At 42.3% G+C, this 27,012-nt stretch overlaps 1 protein-coding gene across 1 annotated transcript in view; it reads left to right on the top strand.

Moving 5' to 3' along the window:
- LOC118083835 (dynein axonemal heavy chain 11-like) overlaps positions 1-27,012 on the top strand; it is a 236,863-nt gene that overhangs the window by 58,319 nt on the left and 151,532 nt on the right. Inside the window, exons 25-37 of the mRNA XM_060272909.2 lie at positions 60-182; positions 2,482-2,706; positions 3,961-4,052; positions 4,300-4,426; positions 4,524-4,673; positions 5,486-5,719; positions 7,724-7,855; positions 11,744-11,904; positions 18,234-18,390; positions 21,535-21,680; positions 21,821-21,937; positions 22,858-22,996; positions 25,795-25,887. Coding sequence (XP_060128892.2) covers positions 60-182; positions 2,482-2,706; positions 3,961-4,052; positions 4,300-4,426; positions 4,524-4,673; positions 5,486-5,719; positions 7,724-7,855; positions 11,744-11,904; positions 18,234-18,390; positions 21,535-21,680; positions 21,821-21,937; positions 22,858-22,996; positions 25,795-25,887 — 1,896 coding nt within the window. The remainder of the gene's footprint in view (positions 1-59; positions 183-2,481; positions 2,707-3,960; positions 4,053-4,299; positions 4,427-4,523; positions 4,674-5,485; positions 5,720-7,723; positions 7,856-11,743; positions 11,905-18,233; positions 18,391-21,534; positions 21,681-21,820; positions 21,938-22,857; positions 22,997-25,794; positions 25,888-27,012) is intronic.

Raw genomic sequence — 27,012 nt, 5'->3', positions numbered from 1 at the left:
ATAGTGTTAATAGAACCAGGGCTGCACTCGTAGAACCGATTTGTTTTGTTTTTCCACAGGCACTCATGGAAATCAATCAGACATGGGGTGTTATGGATTTCTCATATGAAGAACATCACAGCACTGGCACGCCGTTGTTGAAATCCGACGAAAACCTTATAGAAACACTAGAAGACAACCAGGTGATGGCTTGCACTGAATGTTTTCTCCAAGGCATTATGTAGCACGCCTGCCAACTATTTAGAGTCATTAATCCAACTCTTAGGGCATTTTGGAGGCACATGCAGAACATTGTGGGGGGGGGGGCCTTTTCAATTCTAGCCCTTATTTCCCAGAAGCAGTCGATGTATTGTGTCAAACGCGAAGTACATAACCTGTTATTGTTCCAAACAATAGGCATGAGATCAATGATCTGCTCCCTCCAGCATTTCAGGGAAGACTTCGAAGTTCTGTGGGTGAACCACATTAGCGTGATTGTAAGTCATTGGGTGGATCCCGTGAGAGTTCATTTAAACAGAAACAATGCCTTCTAATATTTCCATACACTTTTTAAGAATACATACAAAACAACACATATAGTTTTCTTATATTAGATATTAATTTGTTTTAACCCACATTGCAACCCTCCTGATTTTCCAGAGCTTTTAATTTTTGTCAAGTCAAAACAAGTTTTAAAAATGCAGTGGATCTTTATGAATGCATATTATCTGCAAGAGACCATAATGCTACACTCGGCACCACACATCCTACAGCAGGGGTCAGCAAACTTTTTCAGCAGGGGGCGGGTCCCTCAGACCTTGTGGGGGGCGGCGGACTATATTTTTTTTTGGGGGGGATGAACGAATTCCTATGCCCCACAAATAACCCAGAGATGCATTTTCAATAAAAGCACACATTCTAGTGATGTAAAAACATGCTGATTCCTGGACCGTCTGCGGGCCGGATTTAGAAGGCAATTGGGCCAGATCCAGCCCCGGGCCTTAGTTTGTCTACCCATGTCCTACACGAATGATTTGTTCTTCTTCTCTTGTTCTTTCGGGTCCACTACACTTTTCAATATCTTTTTGACATCATTTCTTTTGGCAGGTACTAAACATGAAATTGATCTCAGGACTTTAAAACTGTTTATATATCCTGCCTTTTCAAAATCTTGGGTCAAATTGAAAAACAATTAAAAATGCAATGAAACACAATCAAAAGTGCTATTCAGAGGGAGAAGGGGGTGGGGAAAGTTCTTAAAACAAGCAAACAAAATATTCTAGTCTAATTGGTACCCTTAGACAATCTGTGATGACAACATTGATAGGTAAACAGAAACTGGCAATAGCTTGTACAAATTCCAGTTTGGTTGGTCTGTACCCAAAAATATTACTTATGCTGCAGGCATTCGTCCTGCAGCAACTTGGAGGAGGGCTTTCTCTGTGATGTCCCCTAATCTCTGGAATAAACTCTCCATTCAGATATAGCAGGCACATACTGTGGTGATTCTCCACTGGCTGTGTTAAAAACAATTTGCTCAAGCTTTCCATGTCTTTTGAATCATTAGAATCAGTGCTTTTTTCTAAAAACAACAACAACCCAAGTTTATGGGTACTGTCATTTTCCTATTCATATTGAAATACTGGCCCCTCAATGAGGCCAAACTTAGATTCACAAAATGTTTAGGGGTATGCGTACCCCTGGGTCCCCCCAGAAAAAAGCACTGATTAGAATCAATGGCACTTTATAGATACTGCAGTTCTTAGGGATATTTTAAAAAGCACAACCACAGTATGTTCTCATTGAACTGATTGATGCAAATTGCGTTCTGGACCCTTTCACAAGAATGACTTTTATGAGGCTGTCACTGAGTTAGCTGCAAAAAAATGATGCCATGGGTTGAGAAAACTGGCAGTAATTAAATGCTGAGTCACTACTTTACTGTGTCAAGCTATTGACAGGTTGACTTCAGTAAACTAAGCACACACTAGTTAAGTGGAGTACTTGCAAATGCTTCAGGAAAAAAAATCTGATGTTCAGGCATGACTGCTGATGCTTACAAAAAAGAATCCTTAGAAAAAATGTAAGGCGAGACACCTCCCCCCCCCAACACAAAAAATAACCTAATGAGGACTGAAGGTACTCAGTGACCATAAAATTCTGGCTGACTTGAGGAAAAGGAATGATAAACCATGTGGGAGGGGAAATGGAATACAGTGGTACCTTAGTTGTCGAACTTAACCCGTTCCGGGAGTTCATTCGACTCCCGAAACGGTTTGGAAACCAAGTCACAGCTTCCGATTGGCTGCAGGAGCTTCCTGCATTCAATCAGAATCCGCAGAATCCGCGCTGGACATTTGGCTTCCGAAAAACGTTCACAAACTGGAAATCTCACTTCCGGGGTTGCAGCATTCGGGGTTGCAGCAATCATTTTAAGAGGCAACTAATAAAAATGGCAAATTAATAAATACTGTATATGGCTGTATTCAAATATTGTTGCAGGTGCTGCTTCAGAACATTCTGATGAGTAAATATGTGGAATATTTCTTGGTGGAGGTCAGTAGTTGGCAAAAGAGCTTAATGGTAGCAGACATGGTAATTTCACTGTGGCTGGAAGTCCAGCAAACCTGGGCTCATCTACAGAGTATCTTCACCAATTCTGAGGATATACGGAACCAGCTTTCAGAAGATGCTAAAAGATTTGAGGGGATTGATAAGGATTTCAAGGTATGAACAAGCATCTCAATCTTTCCTTCTCCATAAACTATGCTAGAGAGAAAAGAATGAAGACTTGTCTCAAATTCAAACCTTAAAGTCCTTGCAGTTGGTTTGTTCTGCAGTTTGTAATTCATCTCTTCTGGCATGTGCACGTACTTTAGTCCAATTAAGCTATAATTAATAGGGGAACCGCTGCTTCTTAACGGTGGTGTAGGAGGGTTTTTGCCAGGCGAAGTGCTTTTTCACTCAGCGCCTCCCTGGCCCCCGCATTCCATGCCAGAGCGAGAGCCAGGTACCGAGACAAACTGCAAGTGAAGCCTGCCCCCCCCCCCGCATCCCTGGGGGGAATTTGCAAGAATGATTTACCCTCTATCATCCTTGTTTTTCCATCGACTACGCTCTCCCACTGTCATGGGGGCTGCCTCCATCAAGGCAGACCGGAACTGGAAGCCCGCAATGTTACTCTTCCTTAAACTCCATTGCTGCTGAATTTGTAGAGGCTATTAAATTAGTCCATAATCTGGTCACATTTGGTCATCAAGAGTCACTTTCAAGCAGTTGTGTAGAAATACTTTTGTATAATGGACAGAACTAGCTTTTGTTTCATTTTTTTAATGTGACATGTTTCTTACATAAATACAAATTCTAAGGGGTAGTTATGTTGATCTGGTGACAGCTTAAATACCATCTTCAAAGCTGTGTTACTATTATAATCATAAACTACTGTGTAATGAAGTCGGATGCTGAATAAGCATCTCTTTACCCTGGGTTCTCACACTTGAGATATGTGTGTATTTTGGACCCACTCTATTCCCGTGACGGTAATTTGTTTTAATTACTTTACAATTCTGAATTAAGTTTTCTTGTGTCCCACCTTGGAACAAACTGGTGAAGGGTAGGTACCGGTAATAAATTACTACTACTACTACTACTACTACTACTAAATCAAATCAAATCAAATCAAATCAATACCTTTATTGGCATCACTTACTACTACTATTATTCAACCTGTTTGCCCAGATCCTTTCTCACAATTAGCACACAAAGCAGGTAATTCTAACAGACATATTTTTTCAGACTAAATATGACTTAGCCAGGTTGTCTTAAATTCACATTCATGGCTGAGCAGAGATTTTACCCTCTCCCCTATGCAAATGCAATACTCTGCTTGAAATGCCCTGCTGACTCTCAAAAACAAGCTCCATCCTGCTTTGAAATACTATTTTCATTTCCTTCTGCTTTTCCTCCCTCTTGGTTGTCCAGGAACTTATGGCTGTGGTGGTGAAGGCAAAGAAAGTCATAGAAGTAACAAACCAGATGGGATTACTTGGAAAACTGGAAGTTCTTCAACAAAGGTGAGGCTTAAATGGATCTAAAGCTTACTTATGGAAGTAAACATCTGAACAGGGTTCTAAAAGTCCTTTTGTTGCTATAGTTGAAAATCAAAACCCTTGCTGATCTACTGCAAACCACTCAGTGATCTGCCAGCAATCTATCTTCTTCAAGCTAGACTATGGGGTATTTGACTCCAGTGACTACCTCACTGGCAATGCTAATTTATGTTAGAAATCATTTTCTTTCTTTGTGGACTTTGTTTTTCAGGCTCACACTTTGTGAGAAATCCTTAGCAGATTACTTAGATGCCAAGAGACTCACCTTTCCAAGATTCTATTTTGTCTCTGCACTGGATTTGTTAGAAATCATCTCTAAAGGAACTCATCCCAAGCAGGTATCCCCACCCCCCTTTGACGTTGTTTGCTTCGCTAATTCTTGGTGGCAGCAAACTGAAGCCATAACATTATTAACTTTGTAATCCTGGTCAACAGATTACCAGGCACTTGGTGAAGCTCTTTGACAATGTGGCCGACCTTCAATTTGAAGAGGACAAAAACACTGAAATACAAATGGCCATAGGAATGTACAGCAGAGAAGGAGAGTTTGTGGTCTTCTCGGAGCCCTGTTACTGCAAGGGGCAGGTAAATCAAGAGGTAGAGAGCAAACTAGGAGATGGGTATCATATCTGGATCTGGAGTTGATTCACAAAGTCCACAGCAAGTCAGTGCAAATCAAGTATTTATTTATTTATTTAAAAAAACATTAAAAGGAAGGTCAGAAGCAGTTGGGAAGCATAGCCAAGTTGTTTTAATACTGTGTTGATCAGCCTGCCAGCAGCCTCATCCTGATTATCTTTAAGGGCTTTTGGAAGTCTAGGTCCAAGGAAAGCAGGGGAACTTGCAATCTCATGCAACCTTTGGCATTCCAAAAAGCAGGACCTTGTGTGGAAGGTCAGCTAAAAGCACAGAGTCCTAGAACCTCAGAATTGGAGAGGAGCTCCCCCTATTGTCGAGCACAGTGGGAGTGAATGGGGGCATGCAGGAATTACTTAGGCCAGGGGTCAGCAAAATTTTTCAGCAGGGGGCTGGTCCATTGCCCCTCAGAACGTGTGCGGGGACAGACTATATTTTGGAAGAAGAAGAAAAAAGAATGAATTCCTATGCCCCACAAACAATCCAGAGATGCATTTTAAATAAAAGGGCACATTCTACTCAGACAAAAACATGCTGATTCCCGGACTGTCCATGGGCTGGATTTAGAAGGCTGTTGGGCCGCCCAGGCCTTTAGTTTGCCTACCCATGACTTAGGCTAAGGACATATCTGAATGAATGATTTCCCTCCTTCTCTTTTGGCTGTGTACGTTGTATGAAAGAGGCACCAAAGCGTGTTAAAAAGAAGTGGGCCTTTCTACTGCTTGATCAATAATATTGGTGTACCTGTCTACATGCTTCAGGCAGAATGCTGGCTAAGCTCTTTAGAGGAGGCCATGCACAGGACAGTCAAGCAGAAGATAATGGAAGCTGTGGCAGCCTATGAGGATAAGTCCCGAGACCAGTGGCTGTTTGACTTCCCAGCCCAAGTGGCTTTAACCAGCAGTCAAATCTGGTGGGCAGCTGATGTCAGAATGGCTTTTGACCAGCTCGAGGAAGGCTTTGAAACAGCCTTGAAAGATTACAACCGCAAACAGGCAAGTGCAATAGCCCTTCAAAAGGGAGCATGTGTAACGTGCCGCAAAACACACAGTGTCACAGGGTGTGCGTTGCGACTACTGTAGAGTAACGACTCTGCACGTTCTGGCCTTTTCATGCTCTTATTATGTGCAGTCTATTTACAGTGATAGAGCTATACAGGATACATCCTTCTAGTCCGAACCAGAACCCTGGAATGGCGCGCTCTGCGTCTTCTTCCAGCATAAGAGTCTGGGCACGCCAAATCGCCTTCCGCGTTTTCTCCTGCGTAATTCCGGAACCGGAGGGGGAAAGGGCCTCTTTTCCCTGTTTTCCTTCTCCCCCTTTTCCCCCTCGCTCACTTCCTCTCCCACGTGTAGCAGGGGCTCTCCTATGCTGCAAGAGCCCCGTCTCCTCCTTTCTCTTTCCTCACTTGACTCTTCCCCCTCCCCGCTGGCACTACTGCTGGTGGAGGAGCTGCTCCTCAGGATGGGAGGGGGCTCTCTGTACGCTTTGCCCCTTACACACAGCATGCAACACAAATGGCCCAGCATCAGCCCCAGAAATAGCCTTTGCTGCTGACAGTTGTTGTTGTTGTTGTTGTTGTTGTTGTTGTTGTTGTTGTTGTTGTTATATTTATGGCATGCGCACACACACACACACCAAAAAAAATAAAAATGGCCGTGCACGCATAAAAACAATACTACAAGGGCATCAATACAAACATTAAAAAACTTGTTGGTAAAAATTTCATGTCTTAAAGGCTTGTCTGAACTCAGTACAGTCTGTAAAAAGACTCTAAAAGAAAGCATACCATTTTCTTGTTGGCAGCGAGCTCCACAGGGGATGGCCTACCACACTAAGTCAGGTGGGACCGCTGAATTTGTGAAATGTTAAGCAGTATTCAAGTTCCTTTCAACAAATACATGAATAAAAGTCAGCCCCATCAAAAGATCTCAGTGGCTGGAGGTGCAGCAGATCCCAGGCGTCCTTTCCAAGCAGGAGTTCACATCTACTTATTGCTTCTCCTCCTCACTATCTGATGAGCCACACAAACACAGAAGGGAGGAAGAAGGCATAGAACACAGCCCCCCTGCTCAGTGAGGCTGCATAGAGCATACACAGCCCTTCTTAGAACAAGGGTTCCAGAGTCACCCAGGGAGGGAGAGGGAGCCTTTTGCCTAGTCGCCAAGGATATGCAACAATGGCAGGTACACCCTGATAGCAGCCACTGCATGGGGCATGGGACTAGGAAGCAGAAGAGGGGAGTTTAAGCCTTACCAGAGGGATGAAGAGAGATGGTCCCATTCACCTTTCCCATGCCTGCAAAGGAGAGGGAGTTCCTGGACTCAAATTCCACAGTGAAGACACTACAGAACACTTTCCTAATCACCACCACAGCCACTCGTAGTAGCAGACAGTCATCAGACACATTCATTCACCTTTAAATGCAAACTGAATCTAATTTCTCCGTTTTCCCTACACAGCAGTAGCATTTGTGGCATTCCACTGACATGATAGACTTCTGCCCAATCCTACAGCACTTCAACCTTAAGATCTTAAGCATATGATTGTGCTCCTATTGCACCAGAATAAATGAACACAATCCTCCCCCCCCTCTTTATTCTGATAAAGGAGTTTAAATAACAAAGCACAGTTTGGCTATTACGAATTGTTTTTCTAAAATGCTGTATGATACATGCTACATTTCAGCCTCTTAATAATTCCATCACACTGAACACTAAAGCAAATGCAGTACAAATGAGCCTGCCTACCAGTATTTAATTCATATTGGAATAAAAGTAATGGCTACTAGCTGAAAAGTGTATCTTTGTTATTAAGGAAGCAAATTACAATTACGAGAAAACAATACCACTATTAGTTTGCAAAAGTTATTTGCGTTGATTAAAAGCACCAATAAGTATGCCTTGCTACCAGAACTGCTCCATTTAGCACTTGACATATAATAGGTTTTTTCCCCCTTCACAGTGTAATATCTCCATTGAAATATAATTATTTTGCAGATTGCTCAACTGAACGCCCTTATAAACATGCTGTTAGGGGAACTCACCCCTGGAGATCGTCAGAAGATCATGACAATATGCACAATTGATGTACATGCTAGAGATGTTGTAGCCAAGCTTATAGCACAGAAGGTAATTTGTTGCAGAGCAATTACCCTAATGCATTTTTAAAAGCATAAGATAAAGAATAATTTCATTTGTTGAAAAGATTTCGGGTTGCTTATGTATAATGATGACAGAATATTTTGATCCAGTCAATTTCTGTCCTTTTTCTTTGGATTCAGGACCGAAGATAATTGCATTTACCAGTTGAAAAAAAATGCTATCTAAATATATATAGATGTGTGTGTGTATGTCCAAATGTTTAAAGTGTCTGATTAAAAATGTATGCTATAAAGTGACAGCAGGTTCTCAGTGATCTGTCCCAGACCTGTTAAATGTTACCATGAAAATGTGCATTTATTCCAGCTGGCTGCAATTTAAATTGTACAAAATACTATGATTGGATATTAATTTGGTAGAGTACTTTCTCTTCTCTTCTTTTAGTGCATTGTTGGCTGCCACCCCCTGCCAAGACGTCAATGATAACATATAAGCGCCTTCTAGGTCTCACTCAAAATGTGTGTATGCTCTGTGTACCAACAGCTTAGTGCAGGCTTCCTCAAACTCGGCCCTCCGGATGTTTTGAGACTACAATTCCCATCATCCCTGATCACTGGTCCTGCTAGCTGGGAATTGTGGGAGTTGTAGGCCAAAAACTTTTGGAGGGCCAAGTTTGAGGAAGCCTGGCTTAGTGGTAAAGCTCATGCTTTGCATGCAGAAGGCAATTTCAGCTTGGGGTTTTCTTTTTCGGGGAGGGGGCCAAGCAAGATGCTCTCAGTAGGCTGTTCTTAGGACTGGCTCTCTTATTAGGCAGAGTGATGCAGCTTCTTCAGGCAGCAGCTTCTGAGAGAAGTAGAGACTGGACGGAGGGGCGTGTACCATGCAGCTTCTTTTAGGGAGTGGGTGGCGCGTGGTCTAAACCACTGAGCCTCTGGGGCTTGCTGATCGGAAGGTCAGCAGTTCAAATCCATGTGACGGAGTGAGCTCCCGTTGCTCTGTCTCAGCTTCTGCCAGCTTAGCAGTTTGAAAGCACACCAGTGCAAGTAGATAAATAGGTACCACTGCAGCGGGAAGGTAAATGGTGTTTCCATGTGCTCACAGTGTTCCGTTACACCAGAAGTGGTTTAGTCATGCTGGCCACATGGCCTGGAAAACTTTCTGTGGACAAACGCTAGTTCCCTTGGCATGAAGCTAGATGAGCGCCACACCCCATAGTTGCCTTTGACTGGACTTAACCATCCAGGAGTACTTTACCTTTTTTTACCTTACCATGCAGCCTTCTCTGGGCCTCCTAATCTAGCCTGCCATCCTCAGGTGATGTAGGACTCTGCCCTATTGCCAGTAAGATTCTACTGTCAGTCTAGTCAGCTATTGTATATGGAATGGAGGTAGAATCATATTGCCCTTCTCCCCAGTTAACAAACATCTTGCCAGCGCCCTTCCCATCTCCCTTGGTTCCCTTCTGTAACTAAAGGTAAAGGTAAAGGGGCCCCTGACCATCAGGTCCAGTCGTGTCCGACTCTGGGGTTGCGGCGCTCATCTCGCTCTATAGGCCGAAGGAGCCGGCGTTTGTCTGCAGACAGCTTCCAGGTCATGTGGCCAGCATGACAAAGCTGCTTCTGGTGAACCAGAGCAGCACATGGAAACGCCGTTTACCTTCCCGCCGGAGCGGTCCCTATTTATCTACTTGCACTTTGATGTGATTTCGAACTGCTAGGTGGGCAGGAGCTAGGACCAAACAACGGGAGCTCACCCCGTTGCAGGGATTCGAACCGCCGACCTCAGCAAGCCCTAGACTCTGTGGTTTAACTCACAGCGCCACCTGGGTCCCTGGGTTAACAAACATCTTGCCAGCGCCCTTCCCCATCTCCCTTGGTTCCCTTCTGTAACTACTTTTCACTATCCCTCTGACCCAATCTGCAACACTGCCCAGATGGAGACAGCAAGGGATGGAGAAGCTTCTTCTCTTCCTCCTCCATGCTCTTTTCACTGCTTAGGTAGGTGAAGAGGCAGCAAATAGCAGAGGAGACGCAGAACTGAGGCTCTGGAGGTCAGCAATGGAACATGGAACCCCTTCTGTGGTGTGTGTCTTGGCAGTGCCAAATCTTCATGACAAACCTGTCAGAACCAACCCCCCTTCCAGCTGAATTCCTTGAATCTCCAGTTTCAAAGACATTTTCTGCTAGTCAGAGTAGTTAGTACTAGATTTGAACGTCCAGTCATTTGGCTCAGCATAAAGCTGGCCAGGTTTGGTTCCTTATTTTCAATATTGTGAAGCTAAGTGGTACCTTGGTTGTCGGACTTAATCTATTCTAGGAGTCCGTTCGATTCTTGGAACCATTCGAAAACCAAGGCGCAGCTTCCAATTGGCTGCAGGAGCTTCCTGCACTCAATTGGAAGCTGTGGAAGCTGCGTCGGATGTTTGGCTTCCGATTTTTTTTTTTTGCAAACTGGAGCACTCATTTATGGGTTTGCAGCGTTTGGGAGCTGATTTGTTTGGGAGCCAAGCCATTTGAGAACCAAGGTACCACTGTATCGTTGAAAGACATGGGAGAATCAAGGAACGTGGTGGCTAATTACACATCACCGAAATAGAGGAAATGATTCACTGTAAAAGAGAGCAAAAAGCCAGATAGGTTTGCATAAAAGCTGCATATGATAATATATACATGCAAATTTAGGGGGGGGGGAACCTATGATTTAAATATAAATGCAGTATAGATCTTACTATAATGGGGAAGCCTGAGACCAGGTGAGCTATGTTCCTGCTCAGTCTGTTGGTGCGCAACTTCAAATCTGCTGCTCTCCCATCATTTTGTTTACCTTTAAACCAGATAGCCTTCAAATAGAAGGTACCTTCAAATAACGTCTTCTATAAAGTAGGGCACATGACCATCCTACTCAAGGACCTGCATTGTCAGTTGTCCAATGTGATGTCTCAATTTAATACATTGGCATATAGATGGAAGGGTTGAATGCTTGGAAGGCTTCCCAACATATGGTGCGACTTCATAAGTGACATATCAGTTCATCAGCTGGTCTATGACAAAACTGCAAAGGGAGAATCAGATAGCAGAAAGGGCATAGCTCGGTGGTAAAGGCGAGCATCTGCTTTGGTCCCAGATTCAATCCATGGCATCTCCCAAGAGGACCAAGGAAGACCCTGGGGTGCCATTGCCCTCCAGGACTGAGCTAGTTGGACCAATGTTTCTGACTTGGGATATGGCAGCATCCTATGCTTCTAACCCAGTTCTCCATGGAGAGTGTATTTGCATGGAATGCTAAACCTGCCATACGGTATGTAGTTGCAAACTGGGTCCCCACACTTTTATCCATTTTCATAGGGCTTGAACAGGACTTTAGTGGTTTAGGCTACTGCAATGCGAAGTGCTAAGCATTTGAGCTCTTGTTGAGGGTAAGATATATATTCTGTGTAGCTTGTCTTTAAGGAAGGAATATAAGAGATGGAGAAAAGTAGCTGAGCTTTGTCAATGGCTTGCCCTTTACAGAACCAACTGATGGTTTCAAGAGGTAAACTGAATAGCTGTGCCCAATAAACGTATGCAAAGAGTGTTTTATTTCCTTCTGCTTGGTGGCTGGGTCCTACTTAAGCATCAAGTGTGAGGCCAAGGAGCTTAGAGGCCCCTTTATCTCTACATTAAACTACAGGCCACCCGGCTCCACGCAGGGAACTCTGTGGGGGCAGTAGGATCCTTCTGCCCCTTGCTCTTATATAGCAGCCCTGCACTTGATAAGCTGCTTTTGAAATTCAGGGGAGTTTCAAAAGCGGATTATGTTCAGCCAGCACAAGAAGCAACTGCGGCCAGAAAGTCCAGACTACCCTTTTCTCTCCTTACTCATTGGGCTGTTTCTGGAAACATCTGTTAACCTGTTGTTCTCTTCCGCTTTACATTTCAGGTTTCCAATGGACAAGCGTTTACTTGGCTATCGCAGTTGCGTCACAGGTGGGACGAAGAGCAGGGCAAGTGCTTCGTCAACATTTGTGACGCTCAGTTTCAATACTTTTATGAATACCTTGGAAACAGCCCCAGGCTTGTAATTACGCCACTGACCGACAGGTGAGGACTGCATTGAAACTGGTTGAAGGGAGGCGGTTTGTGAGAGAGGGAGGTGATAGGCCTTCATGTTCATGTTCTATCCTCTCAGAGGTCCTTCTCGATCTCATAATTTGCCAGTGAACATATAAGAATAAAAGAGAGAGATCCTGGAATGTGATGAACAGTGTGAATATTCAGAGAGGAGGGCAACATTTGCAATTCCTTTCATCAGCAGGCATCCTTTTGTAAAACAGACCAGGGATGGAGAGCCCGTGGCATTTCAGATGGTGTTGAACTCAAATTCCCACCAGACTCCTTTCCAGCCTGCATGGCCAAAGGTCAGCTGGGAGTCCAACAACATCTAGAGAGCTTCCCTGTCTCTGAAATCAAGATGTTTCCTTGTATTTTCTTATGTTGGGCCTCGGGTCTGAAGGAGCCGTGCTGAATTGGTCCATAATAGCTGTGTATTTCATTTAAAAAAGGACACCCCTTTATTATTTTAGCATGTAATGAACGCTTTTTGTCCAGGACAATGGTCCTTTAGACTTGTTATCTGGCACTCTGTTTAAAAAGAAAGAGAGCGCCTATGCAGAACTCTTTAAGAGTTGCTGAATAAAAATCGCTTTCCACTGAACATAATCATCTTGTTGTGGTGCAATGCATAATAACAGTTACAGGGGGAAAATCTGCAGCAATTTTGAATATTCTTTCTGCCGAAATTGTTTATCCACATTGCCAGAGCCTTTAAGGAAGTACTGATGTTTTCTGCATTGTTGGGAGCAGCTGTCTCTATCTCCTCCTGTGGCTGTCTGCCTGCTAACTAGGCAGATGGCAGACAGTAGCTGAGGTGTGTCTGCTGTATACAGGACTAACTTTCCTGGCTAGCAGAAAGCACAGCTGCCATGCTATTATGATGGTGATGATGATCCTTCTGTATTTTGAGACATGGGAAGCCTTGTGTGGAGCCATGTACTTTGAAGGGGTGATTAGGGTTTCTTTTTCAATGCACCGAGTAAGCACTTAAATAATCAAGCTGCCAAGTGGCATGAAAATATGGAAAATTCCTATTAATTTACCATTTTGTGTAAGGATCAGGCAAGGAAATAAGCTTCTAAGAAGTGAATGAGATTTGCTTGCCACAGGCGTCGGCATCTTTTGTACTCGGGATACACATACACACAGAAACACAAAGCAGGGGCACAGCCCAGGTGCTCTAAACAGGCACAGTTGGCTCACCTAGCATCAAAAAGCATATTTCTTTTCTGGTGTCTTTTCTGCAGAAGATGAAGGGAGGCCAGGAACAGTGAGATCAGGGCATAAAGATTAGCTCCAGGCAAGATTTTTTTAAAAAATAAAAAAGTCAAGACAGGAGAAAGTTTTGACAACATCTCCAAAAGACAGGATAATTTCAAAGCTGTGTTATCTGATGCATGACACCAGTAAGAAAAATCTGATTCTCAAAGCCTTCATAAGGATCATTTTACATGGGGAATAGCCTACACTTTGTCTTTACCAGGCCTGTAAAAGCCTCATCGTGTGATGCATGCCTCCACGTAGTATGTGGCACTTGTTTTTCTGCCTGGCATAGAGAATTTCCATGCCATTTTGCTACCTACAGTGGGTGGTGCTGATCTGGAAATGTTCCAGGAAGAATGGCATATTGAGCCATTGTGGTGGTGTGTGAAAGGGAGACGATACGGATAAAGATAATGGGTTTGGATGCTAAGTTGCCATGAATGGAGCTCTGCTCATGAGATGGTCCAGAAGGAAGGAAGGGGTGGGAGGCAGGCAGGCAGGTAATTTCTGCCAGTTTCTGCAGCAGCCCTCTCTTGTCTCCTGAAAATCTGCTCCACAGCAGGCCCTCTGGAAGAATGTGGGAGGTGGTGAGAAAATTAGAGAAAAATTGAGCCAGCAGTGAATGGAATGTGTGTTTCCTTTGTGGAAGGGCAACATAGGACCTAAGCCACTGAATGGACCAATCTTTGATAGGGTTGCATATGGGGAAAAGATTTTGTGAGTACTTTGGGTACCTGTTTTGATAATAGGTGGGTGGTGCTGAAGCTTAGTGAAGATGATGTCCACACCTGTTTTCTATGTGTTGATTTATTAGGAGACTCAGATCCTGTTATAATTATCTAAACCAGACACAACCATAGTTGACCAGATTTCAGGCCTGCGTACTTGAAAATCAAAATTTTGTGTGTGGTTTCTAAATACAAGTAAACTGATGGAACTGAGAATAAGATCAAGAGGACTGTGAGACATTTTTTATTTTTTTTATTGCTGTCCAGACCTTCCTAATTCTTTTTTCTGCCTTCATTTAAAAGAAGGTAGGATTTCTGAAAAATATAATAAAGGGCAGGTTGTGCTGATGAAGTGAATATCAAGCTACCACAAAGATAATCACTGATTAAATGTTCTCCTATCATTTGCTCTGCCTCCAAGCAAACCCATTTTCCATGTCAGGAAATGATCCCCATTAGTGCTCAAGTTTGAATGTATTGTTCCATAATCATTTTCAGATTACTCTTCCCTTCAGACTTGGCTCAGTGAATATACAGGCCTGAGCTCTTAATAAATAAGCATCTCAATGGCCATTATAGGCTTTGAAATACCAAACGCAAGAACACGTGGCATGACTCACAGAGTCTTAAATGGATCTCTACAGGTAGATGGTTTAAAAAAAACAACTACAGAAATTTCAAATTGAACTGTGGCCTTGGATTATTGTGGCCAAGTGTCCATTTAATAGAAGCACATCTTTCAGTCACTGAAAGGAATTTGTCATGGTGTTGACTTAGAAGTAGATAAAGTTGCTATCCTTTCCTCATTGAAATCAGAGGCCACATCCAAGGGTCAAGCTTTGTCCTTCAGATTATAACTGTTTTAACTGGACTGTCTTGGTAGAAATTCATCCATCAGCAAGCTTTTAATTTTCATAGACTGTTCATTTAGGCTAACCAAGCTCACCAAATGCTCTCAGACACAAAGGAATTAGTTGGAGATAATGTTAAGAGCAACATCTACCGGTATGTTGTTCCCATATGCTAGGGAATATTATCTTCCTGCTAAGCTAGGTGTTTCTAATTTCCATGCTTTGTACAAGTTTCATAGAGCTCTTATTTTGACAGGTAACAGGAGACAAAGCAATAGGAAAGTACTCTCTTAACTATCAGCATTTAGTGTGGTGAATTTTCTACCTACTCCATGGCCCTTCTCATACTACTTTTGACTAGAGGCAGAAAAGCTACCGGTACATTTCCACAATTGCTAGAAAAGCTCTCTTTTTCTCTGCAGTAAAAATGTATAAAATAGAATAGATAATGTCCCATGCTTCTTTCAAAGTTGTGCATTAGGAGAAACTTTTCCCCATTCTTTATAATACCGGTATGTTAAAGCATTTCTTATGGCCTCTAAGAGAAAGGTATCAGGGAGTGTGGGTTTTAAGCAATGAAGTTATCCACCTAGCTATAACTGAATCCCTCACCTATCCTTCCCCATTTGTGTGTGTGTGTGTGTGTGTGTGTGTGTGTGTGAAACTTTAAAAGTTTTGAAAAGAACAATAACATTCTTGTACATGACAGAAACAGCTGGTTAAAAAAAAGATAGGAAAGGCCGGCCACTTAGATTTCACCAGATGGGCAGAGAGTGACATGATCAATTAGATCTTAGTAAAGGCATAGGATCAATGTGCTGGAGGAGGGCATGCAAGAACAAACAAAGGAGGGCACCTTGTGGAGTTTAAGGAAAAAAAGTAGAGCATTGTGATCAGGAAAGGACAAAGGAAATGGCCCACTCCTTCAGAAGCCAATGGAGGCAGACCTACTTGCAAAGTACAAGGAGAACAGGTATACAGTAATAATAAGAAGTACTGTAGGGTTAGAGGATCATGTGGAGATGGTCACAGAAAAAAGCAAAAGTATGGTAGCGCTACGGGGAAAGGTTTTATGGAAGTCAAAGATATCAGAGAGCACACAAAAGACAATCACAAAGGTGAAGGAGATGAAGATCAAGGGCGGAGAAGAAGACTAATGAGGAAGAAGAGGATTCAGAGAAAGCTGGAGGACCTGGTGGGGCCTTCTAGAATGAGAGATGAAAGACCACAGGGCGGTAAATAGGAGAAGATATTTCTTCAAGCTAGTGAACAATGTCAGTGGCAGGAATCCTAGAAAGCTGTCTCAACCAAGGCTGAATAAATGGTGGAAGGGGAAAGGCCAAGACGGGGCTTTGGGAAGAGTAAATGTCACCAAAAGTTCATACACGACACTTTTAGTTTGGAAAGAGGAATCAAGGAGGAAACGTTGGGGGGGGGGAAGCTTGTCAAACTTATCTGTAAATGTTTAGCAATGTGTAGAATTAATGCTACTGGGACTTGCTTAGGCCAATGGCTTCCTCTTATGGATGAAGAGTTTGAGGAGAAATTGTTGTAAACCAAGTGCAGTTTTTGTTTTCTACAAATGATACTGTTTTGTGCCCTTCCACCCATGCTTATCCTGCTGGATTCCAACTAGAGTTTGAGGCTAGCATAAGGTTACCGGACGTCCCCATTTCCCAGGGACAGTCCCCGGATTTACAAATCAGTCCCCATACAAAATCCATTGAAGTTGAAAACTGTCCCTGGGTTCACTGAAAAAAATCTGGTAACCTTACACTAATCAACATGGAAATCACAGATAAACTTATTTTTGGTATGGTTAGTTTTGCTGTTCTTGTGTATTAGTGAGTCAACAGATGCCTTCTGTGCCAGTTTTAAAACTTTTCTATTCCACTAAGTCTATGCAGGCAATTAAGAATATACCCTTCCACAGTTGTTAATTGATGTCTGCGTTTATCGTTTATTTTATAGTTTTTATTTATGTTTTTATGTTTTTATTGCTGTAAACCGCTTTGATTATTTTTTAATCACATGGCAGTTTGCAAATCTTTTTTAAATGAATAAACCACCTTGGGGAAGAATATAATAAAATTGTTCTATTGCAGGCATCCCCAAACTGCGGCCCTCCAGATGTTTTGGCCTACAGCTCCCATGATCCCTAGCTAACAGGACCAGTGGTCGGGGAAGATGGGAATTGTAGTCCAAAACATCTGGAGGGCTGAAGTTTGGGGATGCCTGTTCTATTGCTTTATACCTTGTTTGAGTTTCTACACCATTAATAGAAGTCCCTTTGGTGCTCAATTCTGTCTGGTGGAACTGAGCACTACTTGGTGGGAGAGTTCTATGGAAAACCCTAGCAAGATGTTGCTCCTTGCTGGGCTGGGCCCCTGGCCAGCTTCCTAGAGGGTTGGTGATAGTAAGGTCCTCAGAGTCCTCATAGGTTGAGCTAAACTGTTAGGTTTTGAAGAGTAATGTCAGTTCAGAAGTCCAGTCCAATCCAAGGTGAGTAATCACTGAACAGAACCCTGGAGAGCTCCCTGTAGCCAGGGTTGGCAAGAATGATACAATATGGTAGTTACTTTACTACCACATAATAATATTCAAGTACCCTTTATTCCTGCTCATCTGCATTGCTGGCTAGATTTTAATGTGCTGCTTCTGCAGCCTTTTCTGATGTTACAGAAATACGACTGGGCTCAGATGGCACTTTATTTGATCTCCATGACATTCGCTTAGTTGTTCATTGCATTTTATGTGATCCTTCACCCAACAAAAAACCACTTCTAGAAATCTAGTGGGATCTAGAAAGGGTTTAGTGCTCCTTTCCATGTTAATTGTTTCCAGGAAAAAAGCTTTGTTTGCAATTTCCCCAACTCAGTAAATCCTGGGAGTTTTGCATTGAAGAAATTGGTGGCAGTATGCCAGCATGAAAGGACGTGGGTGGCGCTGTGGTCTAAGCCACAGAGCCTAGGGCTTGCCAATCAGAAGGTCGGAGGTTCGAATCCCCGCGACAGGGTGAGCTCCCATTGCTCGGTCCCAGCTCCTGCCAACCTAGCAGTTCGAAAGCATGTCAAAGTGCAAGTAGATAAATAGGTACCACTCCAGCAGGAAGGTAAATGGCGTTTCTGTGTGCTGCTCTGGTTCGCCAGAAGTGGCTTAGTCATGCTGGCCACATGACCCAGAAGCTGTACGCCGGCTCCCTCGGCCAGTAAAGCGAGATGAGCGCCGCAACCCCAGAATCATCCGCGACTGGACTTAACGGTCAGAGGCCCCTTTACCTTTACCTTTATACCAGCATATAGTTTTTTCCTGCCATTTAAAATGTATTGTGACCTGACAGTATATATTGATTAAAAAGCCCACAGCAGTGCAAAAAGGAACATTAAAATCGGGTTAGAAGTGCTAGCATTATAGCCAGTAAAACTAATGCAAGAAACCCCACGTCAGAATGCAACATATGCTTCTGTTTCTACAGATGCTATATTACATTGACACAGTCTCTTCACTTGACCATGAGTGGCGCACTGTCAGGCCCTGCAGGAACAGGAAAAACAGAAACCACCAAGGACTTAGGCCGTTCTCTTGGAATGATGGTCTATGTTTTCAACTGCTCTGAACAAATGGATTATAAGGTACTGGTTTTTGTTTAAAATATTTACTGCCTAAAAATTATTCTTGTCAAGAGTAGACCAACAAACCGGATGATGACTAGCATCTGTAAATAGTTTTGGAATGATGAAATATGACATGTTTAAATAAAAAGTGTTAATATTTATTAATGCATTGGCCTCCCTAAAAAAAGCTCAACATTTTTGCCCTGTACCCCAAAGAAACAGGGCTTTCCTCCCCCCTAAAAAAAGCTCAACAAATTTGACCTGAACCCCCCAAAACGGGGTAGATCACAGCCAGTTTTTAACTTTGTGAGTAGATTACAGTCTTTTGGGAGTTGGCCACCCCTGAAATAAATGAAACATGCTCTCTGCTATAGCTGTGTGAAATGATGCCATAATAACTTTTGCTGGAATAATATTAACAAGAATAATATTATGAACCATATTCAAATTTGTGGAGTAATGGTGTTAAAAGTATTCTGATAGCTCAAGCAGCATTCATTGAAATAGTGCTTTAAAAAAATTAAATTGTTGCAGCATCATACATGTGCAGAAAAACTCAGTGAAGCAACACAGCACATAGGACTGATGTGAAGATACATACATTAAAGTGATTTGAATGTGATGATAATAGAGATCATATAGTATGAAAATTAAATAGACCCCTGGTCTTGTTAATTGAATTCTGTTAATTAATTCGAAAAATTTACAAAGCATGAAAACATTTGCATCTAGCTTTGTTAATAGAGTGGTAAATAGTACTGGAGAATTGAGGGAAATTGTTTTCCTTCCATGAGCCCTGAGAAACTGAGATGGGCAGCGGTACCTGTGCGTGGAGAGATTTTCTGGCCTGTAGATCAGCCCACAGATAACCAAGAGCCTAATAGACATTACTGCAAATTGTGATCTTTGGAGTCCAAACTTATTGAAAACAGATAACCAAGAGATAACCAAGGAGGATAATACCTTATTTTTGTATGCGACAACCGCGGCAAGGACATTATTGGCCCAAAAATGGAAGACCCAGGACTTACCGATAATCGGAGACTGGCAGACAAAGATGATTGAATATGCAGAATTAGCGAGACTGACTAGCAGGATTCGAAACCAGAGGGAGACAAGGTTTCTAAGGGATTGGAGTAAATTTGTGGATTATATGGAAAAGAATTGTAGAGGTTTAAAGACACTTGCAGGCTTGAAATAAATCCTACGAATTGACTTTAAAGACTAGATATAAAGGAACTGCGAGATAAGAACGGACTAGAAAACCTATTGAGGGGAGGGAGGGAAGTCAAACTCGGCGGAGTATTTTGTAATTAGGAGTAATGAGAATTGTTAAAAGAGTGATGTATGTATTTTGAATGTTTGTTTGTTTGTTTGTTTGTTTTGTATAATGTTTTAAATGTGTTTAATTGGAAAATTTAATAAATAGTTATAAAAAAAGAAAAGGAAGAAAACAGGGCTGGAAAACTTTTGGAGTAGTTTTGTGAATCCACCACCAATGAGCAGAGTTCTGGCCAGAAAATCTTCAGAAAGCAGAAGGGGCCAGGGGCAGGGAGAAGCAATTTCATCATATTGCTCCATCACCCTTCAGCATCTGAAAATCTGCTGTGGTGGTTTGAGGGAGACACCCGGGAGCAGTGAAGGGCTGCCGGGTTAGTGCCTGACTGGTGATGGAAATCATTCCCTCCCTCCCTTTTGCAAGCTTGTATCCCTCCACTTGATCAAAAGCCTTCTGTAGGTAGAATTAGCCCAGGCATCCCCGAACTGCGGCCCTCCAGATGTTTTGGCCTACAACTCCCATGATCCCTCACTAACAGGACCAGTGGTCGGGGAAGATGGGAATTGTAACCCAAAACATCTGGATGGCCGAAGTTTGGGGGTGCCTGAATTAGCCCTTCCATTCACAGATGCCTACGTTTGGATCCAAACCAACATGTTGGAATCTGCACTAGCTAGAGGCCTCCCCCAAAGTAAGCTCACTGTTAGTGAGGAGAAGACAAGTCTTCCATTAAAGTTCATTCCAGCTCATCTGGGACTTGCACAGACAATAAGGAACAAAGCATCAGGGCAGGCTTTCACACTCGAGAGTATCCTGCTCTGTGTTGCGCCTTTCTTCAGTTAAGTGCCTGCGCCCTCTCCCTCAGTGGCTAGCTCATCCCCTTCACTTTTGTATAGGCTTGGGTATGATGCTTATTAAGTGGACATATTAGAAAAGCTGGCTCTGCAAATTAGAACACTGAATTCAGCCAGGAACGTTTGTTATGAAAGGAAAGCATGTTAGTTGTAGCCCTGTCTTTTTCTTTTCCAAATTCCTCAATTCAGAATGCATCTGGTGATGAACTCATTTGTTACCGGCAGCGGCATGAAAGCTGCTTCCAACAGAATCCAGAAACATCCATTTGTTTATAAGACACACCTCAGCACAAAGTTCCAGGGCAGCTTACAGTTAAAATCTTTTGGGTGCAGGAAGAATTGGGGATGGGACCTATCCATCTGTATTGTTTTTCTTTACCAAAGTCATTAATTCGAAGCTAGTGTGACTGTTGTTATGCGGTGAGGAGCGACATGCAACACACAGTTCCTGCGTCTGGGCATTTCCATTACAGAAAGGAAAGAAGGTGTACCCCAAAGAAACAGGGCTTTCCTCCCCCCTAAAAAAAGCTCAACAATTTTGACCTCAACCCCCAAAAATGGGGTAGATCACAGCCAGTTTTTAACTTTGTGAGTAGATTACAGTCTTTTGGGAGTTGGCCACCCCTGAAATAAATGAAACATGCTCTCTGCTATAGCTGTGTGAAATGATGCCATAATAACCAAATAAGCCACAGAGAGGTGGCTTATTTTTAATTTATTTTTAGTCAGCATTGTTGATTAGATTATGTATACCAAGTGATGGTGTTCCTTTTACATCATTCTTTTACAAGACTACATCCTTAGGAAAATGTAAAATGCTGCCTTTCGGATCTCCAGTGAAAGAACGAGCCCCTCGTTTAGCCTTTTGTTTATTTGTTTGCGGCATTTATAGCTTGATCTTCATGAAAGATTTTTTAAAATAATGAACAAAGGCCGTTGTTTTTAAACTTGCTTTGGCACCAAAACTCTCTTAGCTTTCAGCCACTGATTTTTCTCTCTCTCTCCTGTCTGCCATCTCTTCATTATTAGTCAATTGGAAATATCTACAAAGGTTTGTGCCAAACTGGCGTGTGGGGGTGTTTTGATGAGTTCAACCGCATTTCTGTGGAGGTGCTGTCTGTCGTTGCTGTTCAGGTTAAAACTATTCAGGATGCCATCCGTCACAAGAAGAAAAGGTAGGCTGAGAATAAGACTCCCCCTTTCCCACTCCCAATATTTAATTATTTATTTTCCACCCATGATTTTATTTTATTTTATTTTCTACCGATTATTAACGTACAAGGTTTGTAACAGTGTCACTCATACCTTTCCGCAGATTCAATTTTTTAGGTGAGAGTATTGAATTGAAAGCAACCGTGGGGATCTTCATAACTCTTAATCCAGGTTATGCAGGAAGAGCAGAACTTCCAGAAAACCTTAAAGCTCTTTTCCGGTAAGTATATAATGGTCTAGGAATATGCATTGTGTTGGGTACAAAAAAACAAACCTTTTAGAACAAAACTGGCTGCTAATGCGCTTGCATAACCATTGTGCAATAAGGTCTGTTTTTGGACAATACATTCCACAACCTCTTTACACAATCTAGGCTCTGATGTTTTGGAATCTGGTCTAGTGGACAAACCAGCTTCTGGTTTAGTGGCCTCCTGGCCACCAAGATCAGGGTCATGAACCCAGTCTGGATCCTTAGCTGGTGACTCTCTACAGCCTCTGACTGGCTGTTCTGGTCAGGGCTAGACTATGGGGTCATGACAAAGCCCTTCTATCAGCACAGGTTACTTGCTTTGTTCAGAAAAGGAATGCTGAATCCAACTGATTTATTTTGCATCTTTTATTCCTGATGTTTAAAATTTGTTTTTTTTAAATAAATTACGAATGGGTGAATCAGTCTGTTTCTGGTCCATGTGTGTTTCACATGTGTTCTTCCATATGCTAAGAGGAAGGCATGCTTGGCAAACCCTCACCATGTTCAACTCCCGCCCGGAAACCTACATCCCCCTGTAGAAGGACGTGCGGATCCAGAATTGGCCACCACAGTCACTTACAGACTCACTGTTTGGACTGTGTTCATGGAAAACAATCTTACTCGGCTACGAGTGATCGCCAAAGAAGATCCATTCAATTTTCCTTCCATTTCAACCCAAAAACTTTTATTTTAAAAATCCATATAAAATGCATGTTCAGTAGATGTGAGGAAAAGGTTTGTGTCAGCAGGAGACTGGCTGAGGTAGAGAAGCAAAAGGATGGATTCCCCCACTGGATCCCATCCTGGAAAATCTGAGGTTTGGATTGTGCAGTAATTTGTGACCTGTGTTGTACATTTTCACAGTTTAATGCATTATATTAATTTGACAGACCCTGTGCAATGGTGATTCCAGACTTCGAACTTATTTGTGAAATAATGCTGGTGGCGGAAGGATTTGTGGATGCCCGACTGCTTTCTAGAAAGTTCATTTGTCTCTACAAACTTTGCCATGAACTTCTTTCAAAACAGGTAGCTGAAGATCAGTCTGAATTTGCTAGTAACTGAATACCTTTATATATAAAATAAATATCTCATATATTTATTTACAATAAACTATTCATATCTATCTAAACCATTAAACTACAACACAATTTAAAATGACAATGTCTTAAAAAGTAATATGTTAGGGTTGTATTCAGCTAAATTTTACTCAGAGTAGACACATGAAATTAATGGCCATAGCTAAGTTAGGACGAGATGGATGAGATTGTTGGACAGTGTTCTTGAAGCTACTAACGTGAGTTTGACCAACTGCGGGAAGCAGTGGAAGACAGGAGTGCCTGGCGTGCTCTGGTCCATGGTGTCATGAAGAGTTGGACATGACTAAATAACTAAACAACAACAACAACGATTTAGGTTTATTAATTTCAATGGGTCCACTCTGAGTAAAAGTCAATTGAGTACAACTCTCAAATTATACGAAAAATACATAGTAGACAAAGGCTTACATCCAACAAAGTTCCATAGCTTACACAAGGACTTCCACTAGTGAAATGGAACTTCAGCTGCTCCTTTCAGGCCCCCCAACATTTGTTCTGGTTTTCCACCCAAACCTCTGGAACAGAGTGGGGGATGATGCCAAACTGGGAGGGGTAGGTAATGCCACAGAATACAGAACTGGGATTCCAGTTGACCTTAACCTTAACTAGGCCAAAACTAACAAAATTAATTTCAGTAAATGTAAGGTTCTGCACTTAGGCAGGAAGAACCAGCTGCACAAATCTAAGATGGGGGACACCTGGCTTGCCAGTAGTCCATTTGAAAAAGGATATAGGGCTCTTAATCAGATCTGTGAAATGGGAAATGCTAATTCTACAATGCTTTTGGTAGCTGGAAAAGCAATGAATATCATTTATTAATTTAGATTATTAACAGTTACTATTGGCGATGTATTAAATGACAGACCAATAATTCTCACACATTTGTGAAAGTCAGTCTCAAGTAATTCATCTTAGCATTACCTAAAATTTGAATATGCTTTGCCCAGGAACTGGGGGCCACACTAAAATAAAATAAAATCAAAGGACAGCAAGTTATTTCTTTATTTTTACATTTGTGTTGGACTTTTTCACCCTTGAAGGGAACCTCAAGGTTTCTTACAAAATAAAACATTAAAGCATAATAGCAACCCTTTTAAGGGTCATTTAAGGTGCATTTAAGGATCATTCTTTTAAAATCAATTAAGAAAAACAACAGCTCTTAAAATACATTTGGTGGTTCCTAATTTAATTAAGTCCATTAATTGCACATTTCACACTTCTCAGTGTAACTAAAAATTAATTCATTTCTGTGAAAGATTGGCAGGATTTCACTGGCCCACTTCAGACTTAACATGCCTACATGGGCAACTCCAGAAAGGGGGCATCAGTAGGGCCAGGGAAAACATTCTCTCCAACATTTCAGGAAGGAAAATCAGGACAATGGAAGAAAAGGGTTTGTAAATTCACATGTATTTTTAAACCAGGGGATTGTAGTCTGATGCCAAAATTTCTTGTACATTAGAATGTGGTTATTTATAAATTACAGTTTCTGCCCACACATGTTGAGTTGACTAATTTTTGACTAACCATTGAGAACTGCATCAGGCATGCTTAATCACGCCTCTTTTATATTTTTACACTTTGCTCGTGCAACACGCCTCCATGGCGAAACTATGGAAATGTTAAGCTAATAATAGCATCTGGGGAACGGGCAGGGTTTTTATTTTTATTTATTTTTACACAATAGTTGTCTTATCATCCTAAAATGATTATGTGGCAATGCATAAATGATCATCATAATCCTTAGTATAGTTGTACTAAGAACTTTGCTTACATTATTTAATTAAGCAATAAGACACGGTGCTCATTGGCTAATTATGTCTCTTACTGGATCATTCTAGGAAGCATAGGAGCCCAACTCCTAGGGGCTGAGGGTTCTTCACACACACCCATAAAATATTTGAGGGGGCTGCCCCCCCAAAAGTTGATGGGCATTACCATTTAAATGGTATGCATGCACCACATCATGTGATTGGTTATATGGGGCGGGGCTTACCTACGCCACCCAATATTTTATTCAAGTTGGCACCCCTGCTAGGAAGCATGAAGACCAGGTCTGAGTGATACTAACTATTAAATTAGAGTGCATTTATAGAATGGTTGGCCTGCATATATATATTCCCGTAACCATAGCAGTAAGGGTTATCAGTGAGCAGGAGGAAGTCTTTATTCTAAGGCTGCAATCCTACATACACTTGCCTGGGAGTAGATCTCACTGAATGGAACGGGACCTATTTCTGCGTAGACAAGTGCTGTGAAACATTCAAAGATGGTTTCATAGATGACTGGTACTGATTATGTTACCCAAATGAAGCGTCTTGGGCCTACCTACAGTATACTACAAACTTACATTGATCTCATCTCACAGTTGTGTCTTATAATTTCAGTTGTGTAAGGATGCTGAGAATTCTGCTTTAAAGACCCCTACCCCATCTCTCTGAACTATAATGAGTACCCTGGAAAGAGAAGATGAGCGTTTAAACACCCATTGAAGACAGCGCTGTGGACTGTGCCCTTAAATAGAATGCACTTAATTGACTTGTTTATGCCTTCTTGGAATCTTAAAAATTGTTCCTGATGAACCGTAGTTTACTGATCAAATCCCAGGATTCTTTGCGTGTGTATGTGCTTTGCATATGCTTTAAAGGTCTGATGCATGAGGTCAAAGAAGCTATGCAAACTGCAGGAAAATGAGGCGTTTACTGATGGCTTGTTTCTCTTCCGTAGGATCATTATGACTGGGGTCTTAGAGCTATAAAATCAGTTTTAGTTGTGGCTGGATCACTGAAACGAGAAGACCAAAGCAAACCTGAAGACCAGGTTACCCATTGTCTTATTTTCGTCTTGATTCACTTTATATGGATTAAGAAAGATTAATTCTCAAAGAACTGTTGATTTCATCAATTACTGATTCATTTTAATCTAATTTAAAATATCATATTTCAGTATAATCTCATGGTGTGTGCCCCCCCCACCTTTTGCACAGGCAGGCACATTTTGTGACCCACGAGAGCAGCAAAATAACCAGACCGTACAATGGTGATGGGATAAAATCAGGTCAAATCTTTATTGACACCAGCAGGCGGGGCAAGGGTTGGCATGGCATTGGGTCCCAGGATCAGTTAATCATTCCACAAGCCCCATGTTTCACTCCAAACCCGTATGACGGGAGTTGGCCAGTGTGGAACCTAGCAAGCAAGCAAGCCAAGCAAGCCAAGCAAGCAAGATCTCACTGGGGCACCAGGGCACAGATTCCAACCAGGCAAGATACCGAACCCACGGCTGGGTTTTGCCATGGTCAATCCTCCCCTCAGGCCCCTTATAGGGCGCTCCCTATACTATGTTGATCCTGCCCAATGCCATTTCCACCCTCATCCAAACAATGTACTTCCACCTAACAAAGGAAAGCCATAATTTCACTGAGGGAAAGGCGTAAAAATAACCCAACTAAGTGCCAATCAGGTTGAGAGAGAAAAGTTCCTTCTGACCCTGTCAACCAGCTGCCCAAAATTGCTCAGTGAAGACTCTAACCCCAAATGGCTGTGAGCTCCAGGGGAAGCAGCCTTATATAGGCTTTTTCCTTCCCCTCTGCAGCAAGGGCTCATGGGACAGGTTTTTTCCATGAGCCCATCACACCTTGCCCAGTATTTTTACTACTGCAACCTTCTCTATTGTCATCCTTGTTCACTCTTTAGACTTCTCCAATCTCTCCAAAATTCTGCTGCTGTGATACTCACTGCATTTGCCTTGTTAAACTTGCTCTTTCTCCAAAACCCTCTATATTTTTATCCCAGTGGTTCTCAAACCTCCCCCCACCCACCCAGACCACTTGAAAATCGCTGAGGGTCTTGGTGGACCACTTAATGATTTTTCTGCCTGTTGTTTAGTGACTGTAAGGCACTGTGCTAGATGCTGAAGCCTATTTTGACTCCCCACTCCTTTCAA

The sequence above is a fragment of the Zootoca vivipara genome, chromosome 1, assembly GCF_965207765.1.
Source record: "Zootoca vivipara chromosome 1, rZooViv2.hap1.1, whole genome shotgun sequence".
Taxonomy (NCBI): domain Eukaryota; kingdom Metazoa; phylum Chordata; class Lepidosauria; order Squamata; family Lacertidae; genus Zootoca; species Zootoca vivipara.
This window is presented reverse-complemented; position numbering and strand designations above follow the sequence as displayed.